We start from the raw sequence: 16,883 nt of genomic DNA on the forward strand, positions 1-16,883 counted from the left end.
GTCACCTAGACCAATAGGCGGCCGGCGGGGGCGGGCTCCGGGGAGAACTAGGCTGCGCCGGGGAGTAAACAAGCGGCGCTGGGCGGGCCGGGGGCCGGGGGGCGTGGGGCTCGGCCGGCAAGGGAGGATTCCGAGCGGCGGTCTGGGACGACCTAAGGGTCTCCGCGCGTGTGTAGGAGGAAAGGAAGATTGTTAACCACCTAGCCTGCAAGGCTTAGAGCTGAATACGAACCAGGGACTGGGTGCACGGAAGCCAGAGGTTCTTTGTTTATAAGATTTATTTTCTAGTTATGTGTGTGTGTGTGGGTTTTTGCATGCGAGTGCAGTGCTCTAGGAGGCCAGAAGAGGCCGTCGGATTCCCCCTGGAGCTGGAGTTACTAGCTGGTGTGAGGTGGTGTGTTGGGAATTGAACTGTCCTCGGCACGCATTCTTCACCTCTGAGCCAGCCCTTCAGCCCCATTGATTTGTTTTAAAACTAAGGTTTCGCCGGGCGGTGGTGGCGCACGCCTTTAATCCCAGCACTCGGGAGGCAGAGCCAGGCGGATCTCTGTGAGTTCGAGGCCAGCCTGGACTACCAAGTGAGTTCCAGGAAAGGCGCAAAGCTACACAGAGAAACCCTGTCTCAAAAAACCAAAAAAAACAAAAAAACAAAAAAAACACTAAGGTTTCTTGAAGGGTGTGCCTGCTTTGCGTCAGACTCTGTAGACATCAAGACACACACTTGCTTTTGAGGAGTTGCCCTGACAGGGAGACCCATAGTAAATACTCAAACCCTTAAACATCAGTTTCCTTGAATCCTCACAGCTGCTTCATGTAATCAATCTCACAAGGGAAAGCAATGCTCACAGACTGTGTGAGCCTTTGGGTTCTGATGTGCGACCTGACTCCAGGTCGTCCAGCAATGCAAGGAGGTAGCAGCTGTCAGGAATTTTCGTATTTGCTAGCTTCACAACACAGTTTATCCTGATTCCTCGGGTAGAGGATCCTTATGTCCTCATTTTAGAAGACAATACATCAATTTGTTGGCGTGTTCTTCACCCTTTGCATTTGGTCTTTGTGATTAACTTCTCTACAGTATCCACATACTTTATATTTTTCTCTATACTCCCCTCCCCCCGAGTCCTAGTACAAGTACACTTGTTATACATGTCAATTTAAATAATATTTTGAAAGATTAGTTTTGTTTTATGTGTATGTGTGGACTCAAGTGTGTGTATATGCACTGTGTGTAGGTGCCCAAGGATACCAGAAGAGGGCACTGCATATCCTGGAACTGGAGTTCCTGGCATTTGTGAGCCACCACGTGGGTTCTGGGAACCAGTTCTTCTGTAGAGCAGTAAGTACTCTTAACTGCTGAGCCATCTCTCCAGCCCATTAAATGATTTAAAAAAAAGGATTCTGTAGACGTAACTCACTGCCCTGAAAATACCAACCTAAAAAAGTATGTGCAATATGGTCAAAAGTTGTGTAGAAGATAAGGTGCAAAAAGAGGCCCATGAGGAAAGATAAGAGGGAAAATGTTTTGTGAAAAAATCTGATCCAGATATGGCAGCACATCTGTAATCCTAGCAGAGGCCAGCTAGGGCTATATAGTGAGATCCTGTCTCAAAATCAGAACAAGGGACTGGAGAGATGGCTCTGTGGTTAAGAGTACATGCTGCTCTTGCAGAGGACCCTAAGGTGGTTACACACACACACACACACACACACACACACACACACACACACAAAAAAAAAACTAAAAGTTTTCCCCAAGTCTTTACAAAGTTGGCAGTAATTCTTTTACATTATAAACTCAGAATAGTGGCTGGCGAATCACATCTCTGCTTCCCTGTTTTTATTATCTGAGCAGTACTGTATGCTACAAGAAGTTTGCCTCTTTCGGATGACAGAACAAGCTACCAGTAGAAGCAATTAAGACATGGCTGCTCTTTTGCATTGGAGCTGTCTTGCTGCCTTTAAGGAAAAAAGTCCCAGAGCTTTAGAGTGGATTCAACCTTTAAGTTTTCACTGTGTCTCCGAGTCAAGATAAAATGCTGACACCAAGAGAGAACAGATGGTGTGCATGAAATGAGTCACATGTCTGAAGCCATCAGCTAGCAAGAACAACCTACAGGAGAGGAAGGAACTCAAGTGACTTTTTTTCTCCCTTCTCTACTTTTTTTTGAGGCTAAAAACCTTGAGTAAAAGAAGATTGAGTAAGATTTGGAAAACAACAGATGGTCCTTTAAACTGTCAGCATCCAAGCATATGAAGAATCCAGGCTGCTCGTGTGGTGGTTCAGTGTGGAGGACTCTTTCTCTCTGTCCTTCTTTGCCCCATCTCTGGTCCATCACGACTTCCATGGAGACACTTGACTTTCATTTAGGTTTCTTACTGGTGCTCCCTGGGACATTTTCTTTAGTGGTCATTTAGGACAGACCATTTCTACTTTTTATCAAAACATTTATTTGTTTGTTTGTTTGTTCTCTGTGTAGCTCTGGCTGTCTTGGCTCTGTAGCCCAGGCTGCCCTCAAACTCAGAGATCAGCCTGCCTCTGCCTCCCAAGTGCTGGGACTAAAGGTGTGCACCACCACTGCCTGGCAAAACATGTATTCATTATTATTTAAAACTCATAACTACTATAATCCCAGCACTCAGGAAGCAGAGGCAGGGTAAATGAAATTTCATGGCCAGCCTGGGCTACAAAGAGACCCTGTATTAAACAAAACATGGCCTGGTGAGATGGCTCAGTGGATAAAGGCACCTACTGCCCACCCGAGTTCAATCCCTGAAACCCATGTAAAGGGAAGAGAGAATCAACTCCACAAAGTTGTCCTTTGACCTCTACACATGTGCTGTATGGTGCATGTGTACACACACACACACACAAACATACAATTTTAAAACAGAAGAATGTAACAAAGCCAAACCCTCACAGCTATGCAGTCTGACCTCCCTGGCTGGCTTCTGCATTTCTTAGCTCAAACATCCCTCACTCAGTATGATCTTCCCTGATACATTGATTAGACTGGGTCAAGGATCCAGCCAAGATTTTCATTTGCTCCTTTGACAAGCATTTCCTACCCTGAGTGCATGCAGGACAGGCACCTTTCTAAAGGCTGGGACTCTGCCAGGGACAAAAGCTTCACCCTCGTGGTGCTCAGAATCGTGCTGGAAAACAGAAGATCTAGCAGAAAGTGTTATACAGAGACAATAAGGAAACTTTAAGGAGATGCTATCTCTGACATGAAGGTAATCAAGGAAGGCTTCTCTACGGAGGTGACCTTTGAGCAGAGGTTTAAATGAAATGAGGGGCAAGCCTTATCGACTGGGAAGAAATGTCCTAGGTGTCAGTGACAAAAGGGCAAAGGCCTTGAGTGATGATCCCTTCTGGGGCTCTTCCTCGCAAAACTCACTGAGGGGCTGGTAGCAGCTCATGTGTAGCAGGAGCTCAGCACCAAACATATCTTTGGGATGGACAGATGGATGGCATTTCTTCCCACCCCTGTATACACATATCTGTGTTACCCTTCCATCTGGGATATTCTCTTTGTTGACTACCGAAGTGCCTTCCTCCCTCCCCTCCCCTCGTTGACAGAGTCTTCCTATACAGCCTAGGCTAACCTCAAATTCATGATCTTACTGCCTCAGCCTCCTGTGTGCTGGGATTCCACCTGCCAGCATGTCCAGCTCCACCAGGGTAATGGAAGAAAGGGAGGCAAATGGAGACTAGCCACCTTTTATAGAGCAAGGTCTTGTCTCAAAACCAGAGCTAGGCATGGTGGCACATGCCTTTAATCCCAGCTCTCAGGAGGCAAATGTAGATAAATCTCTGTGAGTTCGAGGCCAGCCTGGTTTACATAGCAAGTTCTAAAATAGCTAGAGGTACATAATTTGAGAAACCTTGTCTAAAAACAAAACAAAAACAAAATCCAACAACCCCCCCCCCCAAAAAAAAAAAAACATAGGCATGGTGGTGCACTCCCGCATTCCTAACATTCAGGAGGTGGAGGCAAGGGGATCACCCCCAATCTGACACTCCAAGCACAAGCAAAACAACCTCCAGTTTAATGTGGATCTTTGCTTGTTTGATTCTCTGGCCTTGGAGCACAGGATTGCACATGCTAGTTTTCAGGATGTGTGCATGCCACAAAAGGGTTCCACAGCTGCGATTCTGAGTGATACAGCGAGGAAAACCTCAGTCAGCTGTCTCAGGAGATGGACACCCCATCCCAGAAAGCACACCAGCTCATCAGTATACACAAAAAGCAGCCTCTGCGTGTTGTGAAACAACACGATCCCAAACAGCCCTCATCCCCCAGAGAGGGAAGAAGCGCCATTTGCTCATCCCAGCTGCCCCATCCCAGCACTCACAAATTGAATCCTATGACATCTGATTTATTTGCCCTGCTTCTGTGAACAGCTACCACTCCACGACTCCTGTGACCACTTCCGTGACTATACCATTTTGTAAGTTAACAGTTCTGCTTGCATTCCACTTCCAAACAGTTCCAGAACATTCAACCGCCCTTGTCCTGTCACAAGTGATAGCCAGTCATTTCTGTCTCTACAGTATACAGTAAATATGTCCGGAAGCAAAACACCCGAGTTATATGCTCACCAAGACTTATATGCATTTCATTTTTTATTACCAATCAAAAATAAATTCCATATATTGTTTAGCAAATATTATCATTGTTTTGTGACAAAAGACACAAGAGTCATAACAACAAAACTCCCCGAGAGTCAAACTCGTAACAATGCCAAAATAAATCACAAAAATATACAAATTAAAATCTTAATGCAAAATAAATAGGAGTCATTTGCTACGGCGACTGTGACTTGCCTACCCACTTGGATGCCACCTGCAAAGTCTTCCTTACCTGGGAAGACATACGGACGAGGCCAGTTCCAGGGTATGGCTCAGCCCAGGAACCAGAGGTTGGATGAGGAAGTGAAAAATTGCGCTGGGAGGAGGAAGTCATCAGACCAGTAATATTTGGAAATAATTATGACCCTCTGCAAGAAGTGATTCTAAATGTGGGAGGGGGAGGGCGGGCTGGGAGGGGAGGGGCCTGTCTGTTGGTGGTGACTGTGTCTGCAGAGAGGTAGCTGTGGAAGTGTATGCACCTGCTACTTTTGCTTCACACCAACCACGTGGTTTTGCTCTACCTGGCACTTAGGTCTCTCAGGAACACAGCTGGCAGCTCCTCTAGGGACTTGGGAGCATGCTGCACCGACAGAAAACTAAGGGTTTCTTAAGGGCTTGGAGGTCTGGTGTCTTTTTCCCTTATAGTTGAAAACCACCTTCTTCTCTGGGCTTCTAGGAGTAAGTTCTGTGAGTGGAGGAGACCTCAGCCTGGCCAGGGGTACAAGACACCCCTAGGAGGTGGGATTCTCTGGGTACATAGACAGCAGAGTACTTGGGGTGACAGGACTCCACTGGCTGAGGAAAGGAGTGAATACATTAGATGAAACCCTCCTTTCCTGGGGGTCCTTAAGTGGGCAAAAGAGGTCAGGTGACCCTCAGCCAGTTACACAGGCAAGGGTGTGATGACCCAGCTTGGGTGGCTTCCAACATGTCCTGTCCCCAGTCCCTAGAGGGATGAGTATAGAGATAAGAATGGGGAGCTGGGGAAGAAGTCTTCCTGGGTGAACTTCTGAACCCTGACTCTTCTTGCAGCTGTGGGTGGTAGAGTAGTAACTGTTAACACAGATACCTACGGTCACATTCAGCCCTGGAACCAGAAGGGGTATCCGACAAGTCACCTCTAAAGTAGGTGCTGTCCCCTCTGAGGGGGGACCTTTGGTAAAACAGAGCGCATGGCCAAGAAGCAGATAAGCAACGGTAGAGCCAAAGACCACGCCTAACTCTTGGAGCCAGACCCTAACAGGAGGGAATTGTCCAAAGGGATCGATGAGAGCCAGGGGGGGGTGGTTCTCAGCTGAGTCCTGACTCAGCAGCAGAGCCTGTGGACGGAGTTCTAGGAGATCACTGGATCCTGGAGCAGATGTAGTCCTCTCTGTTGCCGGGGTGGGTCATCGTGTCCCTGAACAGTTCCCCAGCACCTCTCAGCCTCAGTGACCTCAGTGCGTGTGTCCTAGCAGTGGATGTCAGTATCCTTTGGATCCCTGCTTCCTAGGTAGAACTGTTCTCCTCCCAGGAGCCCCCTCCTGTGGGCTCCAGGCCCCCACTGCTGCAGAAGAATGGTTCCTAGAGCGACAGACACAGGCTGAAAGGTCTTGGCCAGGAACAGGTTATGGCTGTTGCTTCCTGGGGTGAGGAACCCTCCTCCCCTTTGGGTTTCTTGAAAAAAAAAAAAAATTCTTTTTTTTTTTTTTTTAACATAAAGTTCCTTAACCCTGTCTTCCCTTCCCAAAATGATATTTAAAAAGAGGAGCAATGAGCCTAGCTTAAAAATTCTCTCAGTGTTTAAAAAAAAAAAAAAAGACAAAAACAGCCTTTGCTCACTAGCTGGGCTGGGCAGGCATCATGTCAGAGCTGTTAAGAGGTCCCCATCTGCAGCCAGATCGATCCCCTGGGAGGGATGTCTAGTTGCTCGGTCATGCAGGATATCTACCTGCACCCCTTCTAGCCTAACAGGCTCCCTGACGTCATGTGGGCCCACTGGGGAGACCCCCGCAGGGCAGGCAGGAGTCCCCGGGCCCTCCTGTCAGATGGCACCGTCCTGGGAGGCTCTGTGCAGCAAAGAGTTGCGTTCATTGAGGAGCGTCGTGGTCTCATCCACCACAGGCAGCTCCGACTTCTCGGTAAAGTTCTCCGAGCAGGTGGTACAGCTGTCTAAGGCCAGCTGAGGGCTGTTGTCCATGCGGGAGGCCAGCAACCCATTCTGGTACTGCTGCCTCGTGATCTGCAGAGGGAGGGGAGGAGAGAGAGAGAGAAGGGGTGTGACATGCAGGGCTGAGGATCCAGCCAGACGGGGCCAGGAGAGAGGTGGCCAGGTGGAAGGCCAGAAGAGCTGGAAGGAAAAGTGTTCCAGGGGCCAGCGAGAAGGATCAGGAGGGAAGGGCACCTGCCACACAGGCTTGGGGACCTGAGTTCAATCCCCAGAACCCATGGAAAAGTGGACAGAGAGAACTAACTCTGTTCTTTGTCCTTTGACCTACACACACACACACACACACACACACACACACACACACACACACACACCTCACCACCATCATCATCAATTGTCCTAGGCAGGACATTTTCAGAGCTTGAGGCCAGCCTGGACTACAATCAGACCATGTCTCAAGAAAACAAAAAACAAGAAGTGCTAGGAATGTTGCTCAGTGGTACACTGTTGGCCTGGCATGGGTGACAGCCTGGCTATATCTCCAGGACTACAAGAGAAATACAATAAGTGACATCTAAGTTTTTTTTTAAAGACAAAAAAAAAAGTGTTCAGGTCTGGACTGCCCATGCTGGCTCCAGAACAGAGCTATCTAGAGAACTGGAAAACTGTGGGAGGCACTTACCTTGATGTACTGCAGGTCTGTGAGCGCTCGGACACTGAAGTCAGACACATACTGGCCCAGAATGCAGCTGCCAAACTGGTTGCTGCCTGCCAGGGATGAGGAGGGCGTCATGTCTATGTTGCGGTCTGGGTAACTGAGGGAGGCCGAGCGGCTGAGTGGAGTTGGGTGGGCTGGGGACCGGTCTGTAGGGACAGCAGATAATCAGATAATCACAGAGCCTGCCTCCCCTGGCGCCCACCCCAGCTCCTTGTCTGACCTCAGACATGGATGTTAGGGACTCTAACCATGTCCCCACCAGGAAGAGGTCACAGTTCTCAGGGGCAAACAGAAGTACACACAGGTCAGTGAGTTAGTGTGCTTAAAAGTGTCACATGGTAGGTGTTAAGAATGCCACCCAAGCAAACCAACCAGAAAATAAAAACCAAGACATTTATGGCTACAAAAACTCCTCATTAGTCAATATAACACAATGATTTCCCACATGTGACATAGACAAACCACTATCTTATTCTAACGCCAACTTACATCAAGTGACCTACACTTAAAAAAAAATTGGAGCCAGGCGGTGGCGCACACCTTTAATCCCAGCACTGGAGAGGCAGCAGAAGGCAGATCTCTGTGAGTTCAAGGCCAGCCTGGTCTACAGAGCGAGATCCAGGACAGGCACCAAAACTACACAGAGAAACCCTGTCTCGAAAAACAAAACAAAACAAAAATCGGGAGAGGGTCTGGAGAGATGGCTCAGTGAAGAGTGCTTGTTGCATAATGATGAGGATTTTTGGCACTGGGATCCCAGCACCCCTGCATCAAGCCTGGTTTCCAGTCAACACTAGTAACTCAATTGACAAGGGATCTGATAAGTTCTGGCTGGCCTCCACATAGAGGCGCACACACCCATATATGCATATATATTCATGCAGACAGGAATAAACAAAAAATGTAAAATATTTTAAAAACTTTTTTGAAGCAAGGTCTCATTGTACAGCATAAGTCGGCCTCCAATTCAGTCTCCCTCCCTCCCTCCCAAGCCTTGGGATTATGGGCACACAGCACCATAACTGCTGTAAACTGTGGATTTTAAGACAAAGCACATCTATTAAAAGGAAGAACACACAGGCTGAGCTGAGTGGCACATGCCTGTAATCTCAGCACCCAGGAGGCCAAGGTGAGAAAGATCATGAATTCTAGATTAGCCTCGGCTACACAGTGAAACCTTGTCTCAAGAAAAAGGAAAGACATAGAGTTTGCGTTCTCACTATGAATTCTACCCTGGCAACACAATACCTGTCATGCTCTTAAGAGGGTCAAAGGTGTGCTCTCTGTGTAACCCCAACCCTGGCAGAGGAATGGGGTGAACGGGCCCTTGCCCCAGAAAGCCAGAGGTTCCAAAGGCAGCACAGACCTCCCTCCCCAGGCAAGGGTAGTAACTCGAGTCCAGAGGAAGCGAGAAGAAACTAAGTTATCAGCCATCCTTGGCTCTTAGTTATGAGAACACTTAAAGAACAATGGGGTGCACAGAGAAGCTGACTCTGAAGAGCGAGGGGGCTTGGTCTGAGCACGGAGCTATTAGGTTCCTAGTCACCGAGTTAAGAAGACTAGGCGGGTGCCACATGCGGCTGTGATCGTCACGTAGAAAAAACTAGGACACATAGTCTGATGACTCAGTGACTGGGTGATGGCTCCACTACTAACACCAGAAAACAGGGCCACTGGAAGACCAGCAAGGTGGCTCAGCAGGTAAAGGCACTTGCCGCCATGACTAACGACCTGAGTTCAATCCCCTGGACCTGCAGAGGGGAAGGGGAGAACAGACTCCCACAAGCTGTTCTCTGACTTCCCATGTGCACATGAGCATACGTGCTTGTACACACACACACACACACACACACACACACAAACTGTAATAAAATTTAAAAAATATTTCGCCGGGCGGTGGTGGCGCACGCCTTTAATCCCAGCACTCGGGAGGCAGAGGCAGGCGGATCTCTGTGAGTTCGAGGCCAGCCTGGGCTACCGAGTGAGATCCAGGACAGGCACAAAGCTACACAGAGAAACCCTGTCTCGAAAAACCAAAAAAAAAAAAAAAAAAAAAAAAATTTCATCTTAATTATTTGAATGACAAGATGCTCTTTAGTTAATTTTTACTAACACTGTTTATGTTATGTTTACTTATGTTATGTTTAGTTAATGTTTACTAAAGCTGACTTTGTTTGTTTACTGTAGCACTGGGGATCAAAACCAGGGCCTGGAACACACCAGTCAAAAGCTCTGTCACTGAGTAGTCCCAAAAGCTGAATTTAAAGTTCCCCGTCCTACCTGGCATGCATAACCAGCTTGGGCTACATAGCAAGTTCAAAGCCATTCTAGCCTACAGAGTAAGATCCAGTGTTTTTAAAAAAGGAAAAGAAAAACTACAAGCATTGTAAGGTGCCACGTGGGTGCAGGCAACTGGAGCTCAGTACTCTACAGAAGCAGTTTGCACTCGTAACCACCCAGCCATTTCTCCAGCCTCTACTTTTATTTTTTAAAACAATTTTTAACAATTACTTATGGGGCTGGAGAGATGGCTCAGAGGTTAAGAGCACTGACTGCTCTTCTAGAGGTCCTGAGTTCAATTCCCAGCAACCACATGGTGGCTCACAACCATCTGTAGTGAGATCTGGTGCCCTCTTCTGGCCTGCAGGGATACATGCAGGCAGAACATTGTATACACAATAAATAAATCTTTAAAAAAAAAAAAAAACAAAAACAATTACTTATGTATTTTATCTGAGTGCTCTGTCTGAATATACACCAGCATGCCAGAAGAGGGCATTAGATCCCAAATGGTTGTGAGCCACCATGTGGTAGCTGGGAATTGAACTCAGGACCTCTGGAGGAGGATGCGGTGCTCTTAACCATTGAGTCATCTCTCCAGCCCCTTTATTTGAATTTTTTCTTTTAACTTGTGTGTGTTCACGTGCAGGAATAAACAGGCATGTGGGTACGTGAACGCTATGGTGCACTCACAGAGCTAAGAAGACAACTTTCAGGAGTCGGTTGTCTCATACCACCACAGATTCTGGGGACTGGACTCAGGTTGCCAGGCTATGAGGCCAGAGCTTTTACCTTCTGAGTCTTCCTGCCTGCCCTGACGAGGGGATTTATAGAAAAGCATTCATTTCGGACACAAACATCAGGGTTCAAGCTACAGATGTATAAACTCCTGGCCATTCATGAACTAAGACTAAGAATGGAGGGAGGGGCTAAAGCAGTGTGTGACAACTAAGTCACCATTTTTAAAACAGGGAGTCAGGATAGCATGTACTGTGAAACATTAGAGAAAAAAATCACACAAGAAAAGTAAAAATTGAGGGGCTGGGTATTTAGCTCAGTGGTAGAGTACTTGTTTAGTATGTGTGAAAGCTTTGGGTTCCATACACATACATACATACATACACACACACACACACACACACACACACACACACACACACACACACACACACACACAGAGGGATGGGGCGGGGTTAAACTAATTACAAGCTGGGTGTGGTGACCCTTTAATCCCAGCACTCGGGAGGCAGAGGCAGAAGGATCTCTGTGAGTTTGAGGCCAGCCTGGTCTATAGAGCAAGTTCCAGGACAGCCAAACCTACACAGAGAAACCCTGTCTCAACAACAACAACAACAACAACTAATTATAAAAATATAAAACAAGTCAGGCAGTGGTGGTACATGCCTTTAATCTCAGCACTTGGGAGGCTGAGTCAGGTGGATCTCTGTGAGTTCGAGGCCAGCCTGGACAGGCACCAAAACTACACAGAGAAACCCTGTCTCGAAAAAACCAAACCAAACCAAACAAACAAACAAAAAAATATATATCTATCTCAAGAACTAACAGACTGGCTTGTCAAGTTTTAGACATGCTGTCAGGGCCTGGGTTGGTTCTGACCTGTGCAGGGCTCATCAGCTTGGCCAGAATCTGAGGGCTGACTGGGTCCTTCACACACATGTGGGGACTAAATGTTGCTAACTGTTCCCATGATTCCTAGGAGAGGCCAAGTCCAGATGCAGCACCTGGCATTTGGTTTTTTTCTAAGCACTTGCTGGTGGGAATCTCACATTTTAGTTGTTACAGAGAAAACAAAATAATGAAAGTTGGACTCTAAGCATATTCTACATCAACTATCTCATTTATTGCTCCCACCCCAAGCTTTTGAAGTGGGTAGAGTGTTAGTTCCATTTTTCAAGTGGGAAGAACAAGACAGGGGTGGAGTTTAGCTAAGAACAGTAGATAGAGAGGCAAAGGGATGGCCTTACTCTGGGGCTTTGCCTCATCCTGCCATGCTGTAGTCTCGCTCATTAGGCTATGAAGAAGGATGAGAAGGACTAAGAAAGCTGATGGGATGACGTGCCATCCCGCAGAGGCTTGTGAGAGGGTTGGAGCAGAGTGCTGGCTGGCTGGGCTTCGTTGCCTCCAGGCTCCAGCAGCAGCCACAGGCTGAGTGTGCGCACTTGGCTTGGTCAGGAACAATCCTCCACTCTCAGACCCATCATCTGAGCGTCCTATGTGTCTGTTGGGTGATGCTTTCTCAAGGACTTAAGGACCCTTGGAAAGGCCCTTCCAAGACTGTGGCAGACCCATCCAGAAACTGAGCCCTGGGCCACACAGAGATAATACCCATTAAGAGTCAGGCTGGACCCTAAGTGTGCCTAGGAGCAAGTCCCCAGGTTCCTCTGGGAGTCATTAGTGCAGCTGCAGTACAAAGATCTAGCAGCAGGTGGCACTGTGCACTTCTCTAGCATGCCATGTTACCTGAGAGCCAGGAGAGCAGGGAGTTCAGCTTGCCAGGGGAACACCCAGCCTGCACAGGAGGAGCTGGAGCAACAGAGGAGGAAGTCAGTGACCTGGGAAGGGTCACAAGCCACAGGAACAGGATGGAGAGGCAGATTTGATGGGCCAGGCTACCTCAAGCAGGGTAAGGTGGGAGTGGGCCACAGTCCCACCTAAGGGACATACTTAGATGGGAAGGGTGCTCAGGACAGACCAAAGAGCCCTATGCAGAGAAAGTGTCCAGAGTCATCGCCCCTGCCTTCCAGCCAACTCCACACGGAATGTCATGACCTAGGGTCAAGTGACTGTGCCCAAGACCCAGAGAGTTCTCTACATCAGCACTGGGAAGAGTCCCTTCCACCCTCAAGCCCTTCTGAACAAGAGCTCCCCAAACATTAGGTGGGTACACACCTAGAATCTTAGGAGACTAAGGCAGGAGGATGAAGAGTTCCAGGCCAGTCACAAAGCAAGACCTTTTCAAAATATCAAAAATCTCCTAAGCAAAAAACCAAGGATGCTCTCAGCAGGGGCGGCTCAGTCTTCCTTAGTCCTGATATGTTCGGGCAAGGGGCACCTGCTCTGTAGCCCAACTTGTTTGCCCTTGATCTTAGCCCCAGGAGCCTGCAGTACCCTGGCTCATCCTAACCCATGGGCAGAGAAAGCAATGGTTATGCTGTGTTGGTATTCCTGGATGCCCCAGCCCTGTGCATTGGGAGCTTCTTGTCAAAGGATATGACAAATGAGGCACCAGGATTCTCTAAGAGTTACAGCTAATACCCTTCTGGCAAACCCTGTTCTAGGCACCAAAGATGGCTTTTATTCTTCCCCCTGCTACAGTAAGCTGGCACACCTCTGCCAAGGTCAGAGTGTTCACACAGGGTAAAGTCCAGGAGGGTGAGAGTTGCTAGCGTGCTGAGGTTTCACCCTTCCCCATGACCTCTTAAACAGGGGACACCTGAGCCACCCAGGACCAGAGGTCATCCTTGAGGGGACCCAGCTCCCAATGCCTGCCCCTATTATCAGAACCAAACCTGACCAAACGGCAGTAACTGAGGCCCTGGAGAGCTAAAGTCATCTACAACTTTCCCAGGCGAGCAGGCTCTGCGCTACCTCCTGACACCAGTACTCTGTGTACCCCAATTCTCCAGTACTTCATGAGCCTCCTATCCTGCCCTGATGTTCTAGTCAATGATGGTACAGGGGTCTCCTACTGGCCCATTTTAACCTCATCATGCTGTCTGCGGTCAAAGGTCGTTGATCATTTCCATTTCCAAAGCCCAGGAACCGCCTGACCCCCTGACCATCCCTGTCTGCACACTCCTTCCCATAGCGGCTGGTCCCCTCACTACCTCAGGATACCCTCTCTGCCTCTCTTGCCTTCAGCCTTCCAATGGGCAAAGTCATTCTGTTCCCCTAGGCCTGGCAGCTCTGGCCCTCACCTGCCTCCTTCTGCTATGTACAAGCCATCAAGGCTGCCTAAAGGTCAGGGTCAGTGTCGCTGGATCCCAAGTGTCAGTGGGTCACCAGGACCTGGCCTACAACTCACCCGAGGCTGGCGAGGATAGGGCCATGGTCCCATAGTATGAGAAGGCGCCCGTCTCAAACTTCATGTTCTCCTTGCCTGCTTCTACTTCCACCTTCCCCTGAAAGAACACAGGGTTAAGATTACAACCTGGCTTAGAGAGCTGGTTTGAGGCCTGTGTGGCAATAAGAGAGGCGTTAAACCGAGGCATCTCTACAAAACGCTGGCCCCGGAGCCTGCAGCACTCAGGGCCTCGACCTCTGGGCACAAGAGTGGCCTCTGGGGGAGACGCTGGGCAACCTGGAACACAGGTTCAGGGGGAGGCCGCACACTCTCTAGTGGCTCATGGGAAGGGGGACACGCAGGCGTTGGGCCCCGAGGCCCAGCGTCAGAGGCTGGCTCACCTGCAGGATGAGGATGAAGTAGTCAGCCGCCTTGTTCCGGGTGTACAGGTAATGGCGGCTGAAGTACTTGTTGTGCTCATCAATCTTGAGCTCCTGAATGACATCTGGGTACTTGAGCAGCCGCAGCAGGATTTTCTCTGATACCAGAGAGGGGCTGAACTGGGGCACCTCTGCAGGAAAGAGAGGAGACGTCACGTGGCGCGTGGACCAGGTGGCCCTGCAGCTGGGTCACTGCTGTGCCGACATCTAAGCGGTCCTGGCCACTCTGTACTAAGATGGCTTCCTCCCTGCTTGGGCTATTGCTTCGGGCTTCTAGTACTAACAATACTAGTACTAACTAATACTAGTTAGTATAATAATAATAACAAGAATACTAGTTATCGTTAGTACCAGAGCCATGTAGGCTGACAGATTCCATGCTGCTTGGGCAGCTAAGTGAAGTCATGTGCCTCAGTTTTCTCATCAGTAAGATGGGGACAAACCTTCCCTGGGTGGTTTCCTGTTAAAGTGAGACAGCACAGCATTTAGACACACTCTTCCCTTGTACATGTTAATTAAGTGTTCCTACAACTGCTACTTTCTGCACCAGCGACGACCAGCAAGAAAACACACAGGGAAAGGAATTCTTGCACCTTCAGCAGGTGAGCCAGAAAGGAAGCTGGAGGAAAGGCGAGAGCATGGGAGGTCCGTGTTTTTCTGAACTGTCACCCGGGGCCCCAAAGGGTGCTTAGAATGAGAGATGATAAAAGAAAAAGGCCACTGATCTACAAGTCAGCTCTGCAGGCTCATCTGTGGGCACAAGCCTTCCCCTGCATACAGATGGAAGCTGGAGGGGTAAGCATGGCGCTGTGAACAGGCTCTTCAGGGCAGGTGAGCAGGCCAGCAGGGGGCAGTGTATATGGCAGGATCACAGTCTGAAGGGCCTGGGGCTCCCAGGTACTCCCTTGGAAGTCTCAGGGATTGCTTTGTAAACTAACTAGACTGTTCCCTCAAGTCCCTGATAACCACTCACGGTGAGCAGAAGAGGGATCGATCCCCGGACCCTTCCAAAGTGAACATGTCCCGGCACTCACTGCCCTTTCTCCATGGGAGGCGTGGCCAGAGGCCCAGGCTGCTCCCTTTGTGACTGGACTCCCATCCACAGCGAAGGCGCTTCCCACACTCTTACCTGTAGCCAGGAAGCGATGAGCAGCCAGAAGAAGCTGAGGTGAGATTTTTACTTTGAGTTCATTGTCAGCATCCTTGAAGGCAGAGAAGTCACGTTTGTTCTTCATAGATACCCGTTTCCGGGTTCGATTGTCAGCTGTAAGAGGGAAGGTCTGGAATTAAGATCCCTGACCCGAGGACTGGACCCGGACCCTCTAGTTCCTTGGCCTCTCTCCACAGGGAGGACAGAGGAGGACTCCTGTCACTCTGTTCAGCATCGTGTCCCCTCCTCACCACAGCCTGTGAAGGGTACCTAGCTAGCTACTAGGCCTGGCTCAGGGGGCCAGGGCCTCCACACCCCTGCACTGAAGTCTTTCTACCTAGGGATACTAGATTTCAGAGACACAGTGGGATTCTGGGCCCGTGGAGAGGGCGGAACTCACTGTACATGTCCGACTCATCCAGGATCTCAGACTTGATGATCTCCTCAATGACGTCCTCCAGCGTGACCAAGCCCAGCACCTCGTAGAAGGGGTCACAATCACCTTCGTTGTTCACCTTCTGAACAATGGCCAGATGCGACTTCCCTGTAGGAGGGACACTAAGTCAGGCATGAACTCCCTCAACACAAGGTCCACACACTTCGGGGTGAGTTGCAGGCGCAGAGTCACTGTGGTTTTCTTTCCTTTCCCGGTTCCTGATGCTGCTTCTACAAGCAGATACTGCTCTTGTGGACGGGAAGACCACAGGATTTTTCAATGCATGACATTACACTTGGGACCCTTTGTTTAAAGAGGATGGAAACTGGGTGTGGTGACTCACATCTGTCATTCCAGTACTCAGGAGGTGGAGGCAGGAGGATTGCTGCAAGTTTGAGGCCATCCTGGGTTACACAGTCAATCCCAGGCCAGCCTGAACTATATACACCTAAGGAGGGTAAAAATGACAGGTTCCGCCCGGTATTGACTGCCAAGGGTTCCGAGGCCCCAGGAAAGTGAGAGGCTACAGTACAAGGCCACAGGAGGCCCTTGGTCAGGGGCATGCATATGCCAGCTGGACAGAGGGTCTAACACTGCCCAGGGCCTCATGGACCACCACACTCAGTTCACTCACACAGCTCTGCCTGGCAAACTCCCTGCAGGGAACCAAGGATTGCCAACTGCCCCAAGCCAAGGCTCTGGGTCTCTAAGCCACGAACTCACTGTATTAGGCCAGGCCCACAATTGGAAAGACTTTGCTGCCAAGGTCCAGCCGCAGCCTGGGTTCAGGTCCTGAGACGGGGAAGGGGTGTCGGCACGGGCACAAAGAAATGAACTGTCCGACTACCTGATGAGTTAGTTTCACACAACCGGCCAGCCCTGAATAGCTCCAGCTGTCTTTATTTATATATCAAAAACAAGCATGTTTTTCCATACTAACAAATTTTCCCCATCCTCCAATGTTAACTCCGGCAAAAACAAATAAGTCAAATACGTTTTCTTCTAACGTTTACACCAAAACATCTTTAAACCAAAAACACTTATCATTTTGCT

General features: G+C 49.1%; 1 protein-coding gene and 1 long non-coding RNA gene across 2 annotated transcripts in view; one reads left to right on the forward strand and one right to left on the reverse strand.

The window, feature by feature from the left end:
- The first annotated feature begins 121 nt into the window (after positions 1 to 121).
- On the forward strand, positions 122 to 6,440 carry LOC128114843 (uncharacterized). The gene is made up of 2 exons (XR_008219915.1): positions 122 to 480; positions 665 to 6,440. It is a non-coding gene; the product is annotated as an uncharacterized LOC128114843 (long non-coding RNA).
- Positions 4,610 to 16,883, reverse strand: part of Cnnm4 (cyclin and CBS domain divalent metal cation transport mediator 4) — a 43,477-nt gene continuing 31,203 nt past the window's right edge. Inside the window, exons 2-7 of the mRNA XM_052745156.1 lie at positions 15,795 to 15,938; positions 15,374 to 15,508; positions 14,206 to 14,375; positions 13,826 to 13,922; positions 7,465 to 7,646; positions 4,610 to 6,854 (exon numbers count right to left, since the gene is read on the reverse strand). Of these exons, the coding sequence (XP_052601116.1) occupies positions 6,657 to 6,854; positions 7,465 to 7,646; positions 13,826 to 13,922; positions 14,206 to 14,375; positions 15,374 to 15,508; positions 15,795 to 15,938 (926 nt within the window). The 3' untranslated portion in view covers positions 4,610 to 6,656. The remainder of the gene's footprint in view (positions 6,855 to 7,464; positions 7,647 to 13,825; positions 13,923 to 14,205; positions 14,376 to 15,373; positions 15,509 to 15,794; positions 15,939 to 16,883) is intronic.

Source organism: Peromyscus californicus, unplaced genomic scaffold, assembly GCF_007827085.1.
Source record: "Peromyscus californicus insignis strain IS unplaced genomic scaffold, ASM782708v3 Scaffold_19__1_contigs__length_69161282, whole genome shotgun sequence".
Taxonomy (NCBI): Eukaryota; Metazoa; Chordata; class Mammalia; order Rodentia; family Cricetidae; genus Peromyscus; species Peromyscus californicus.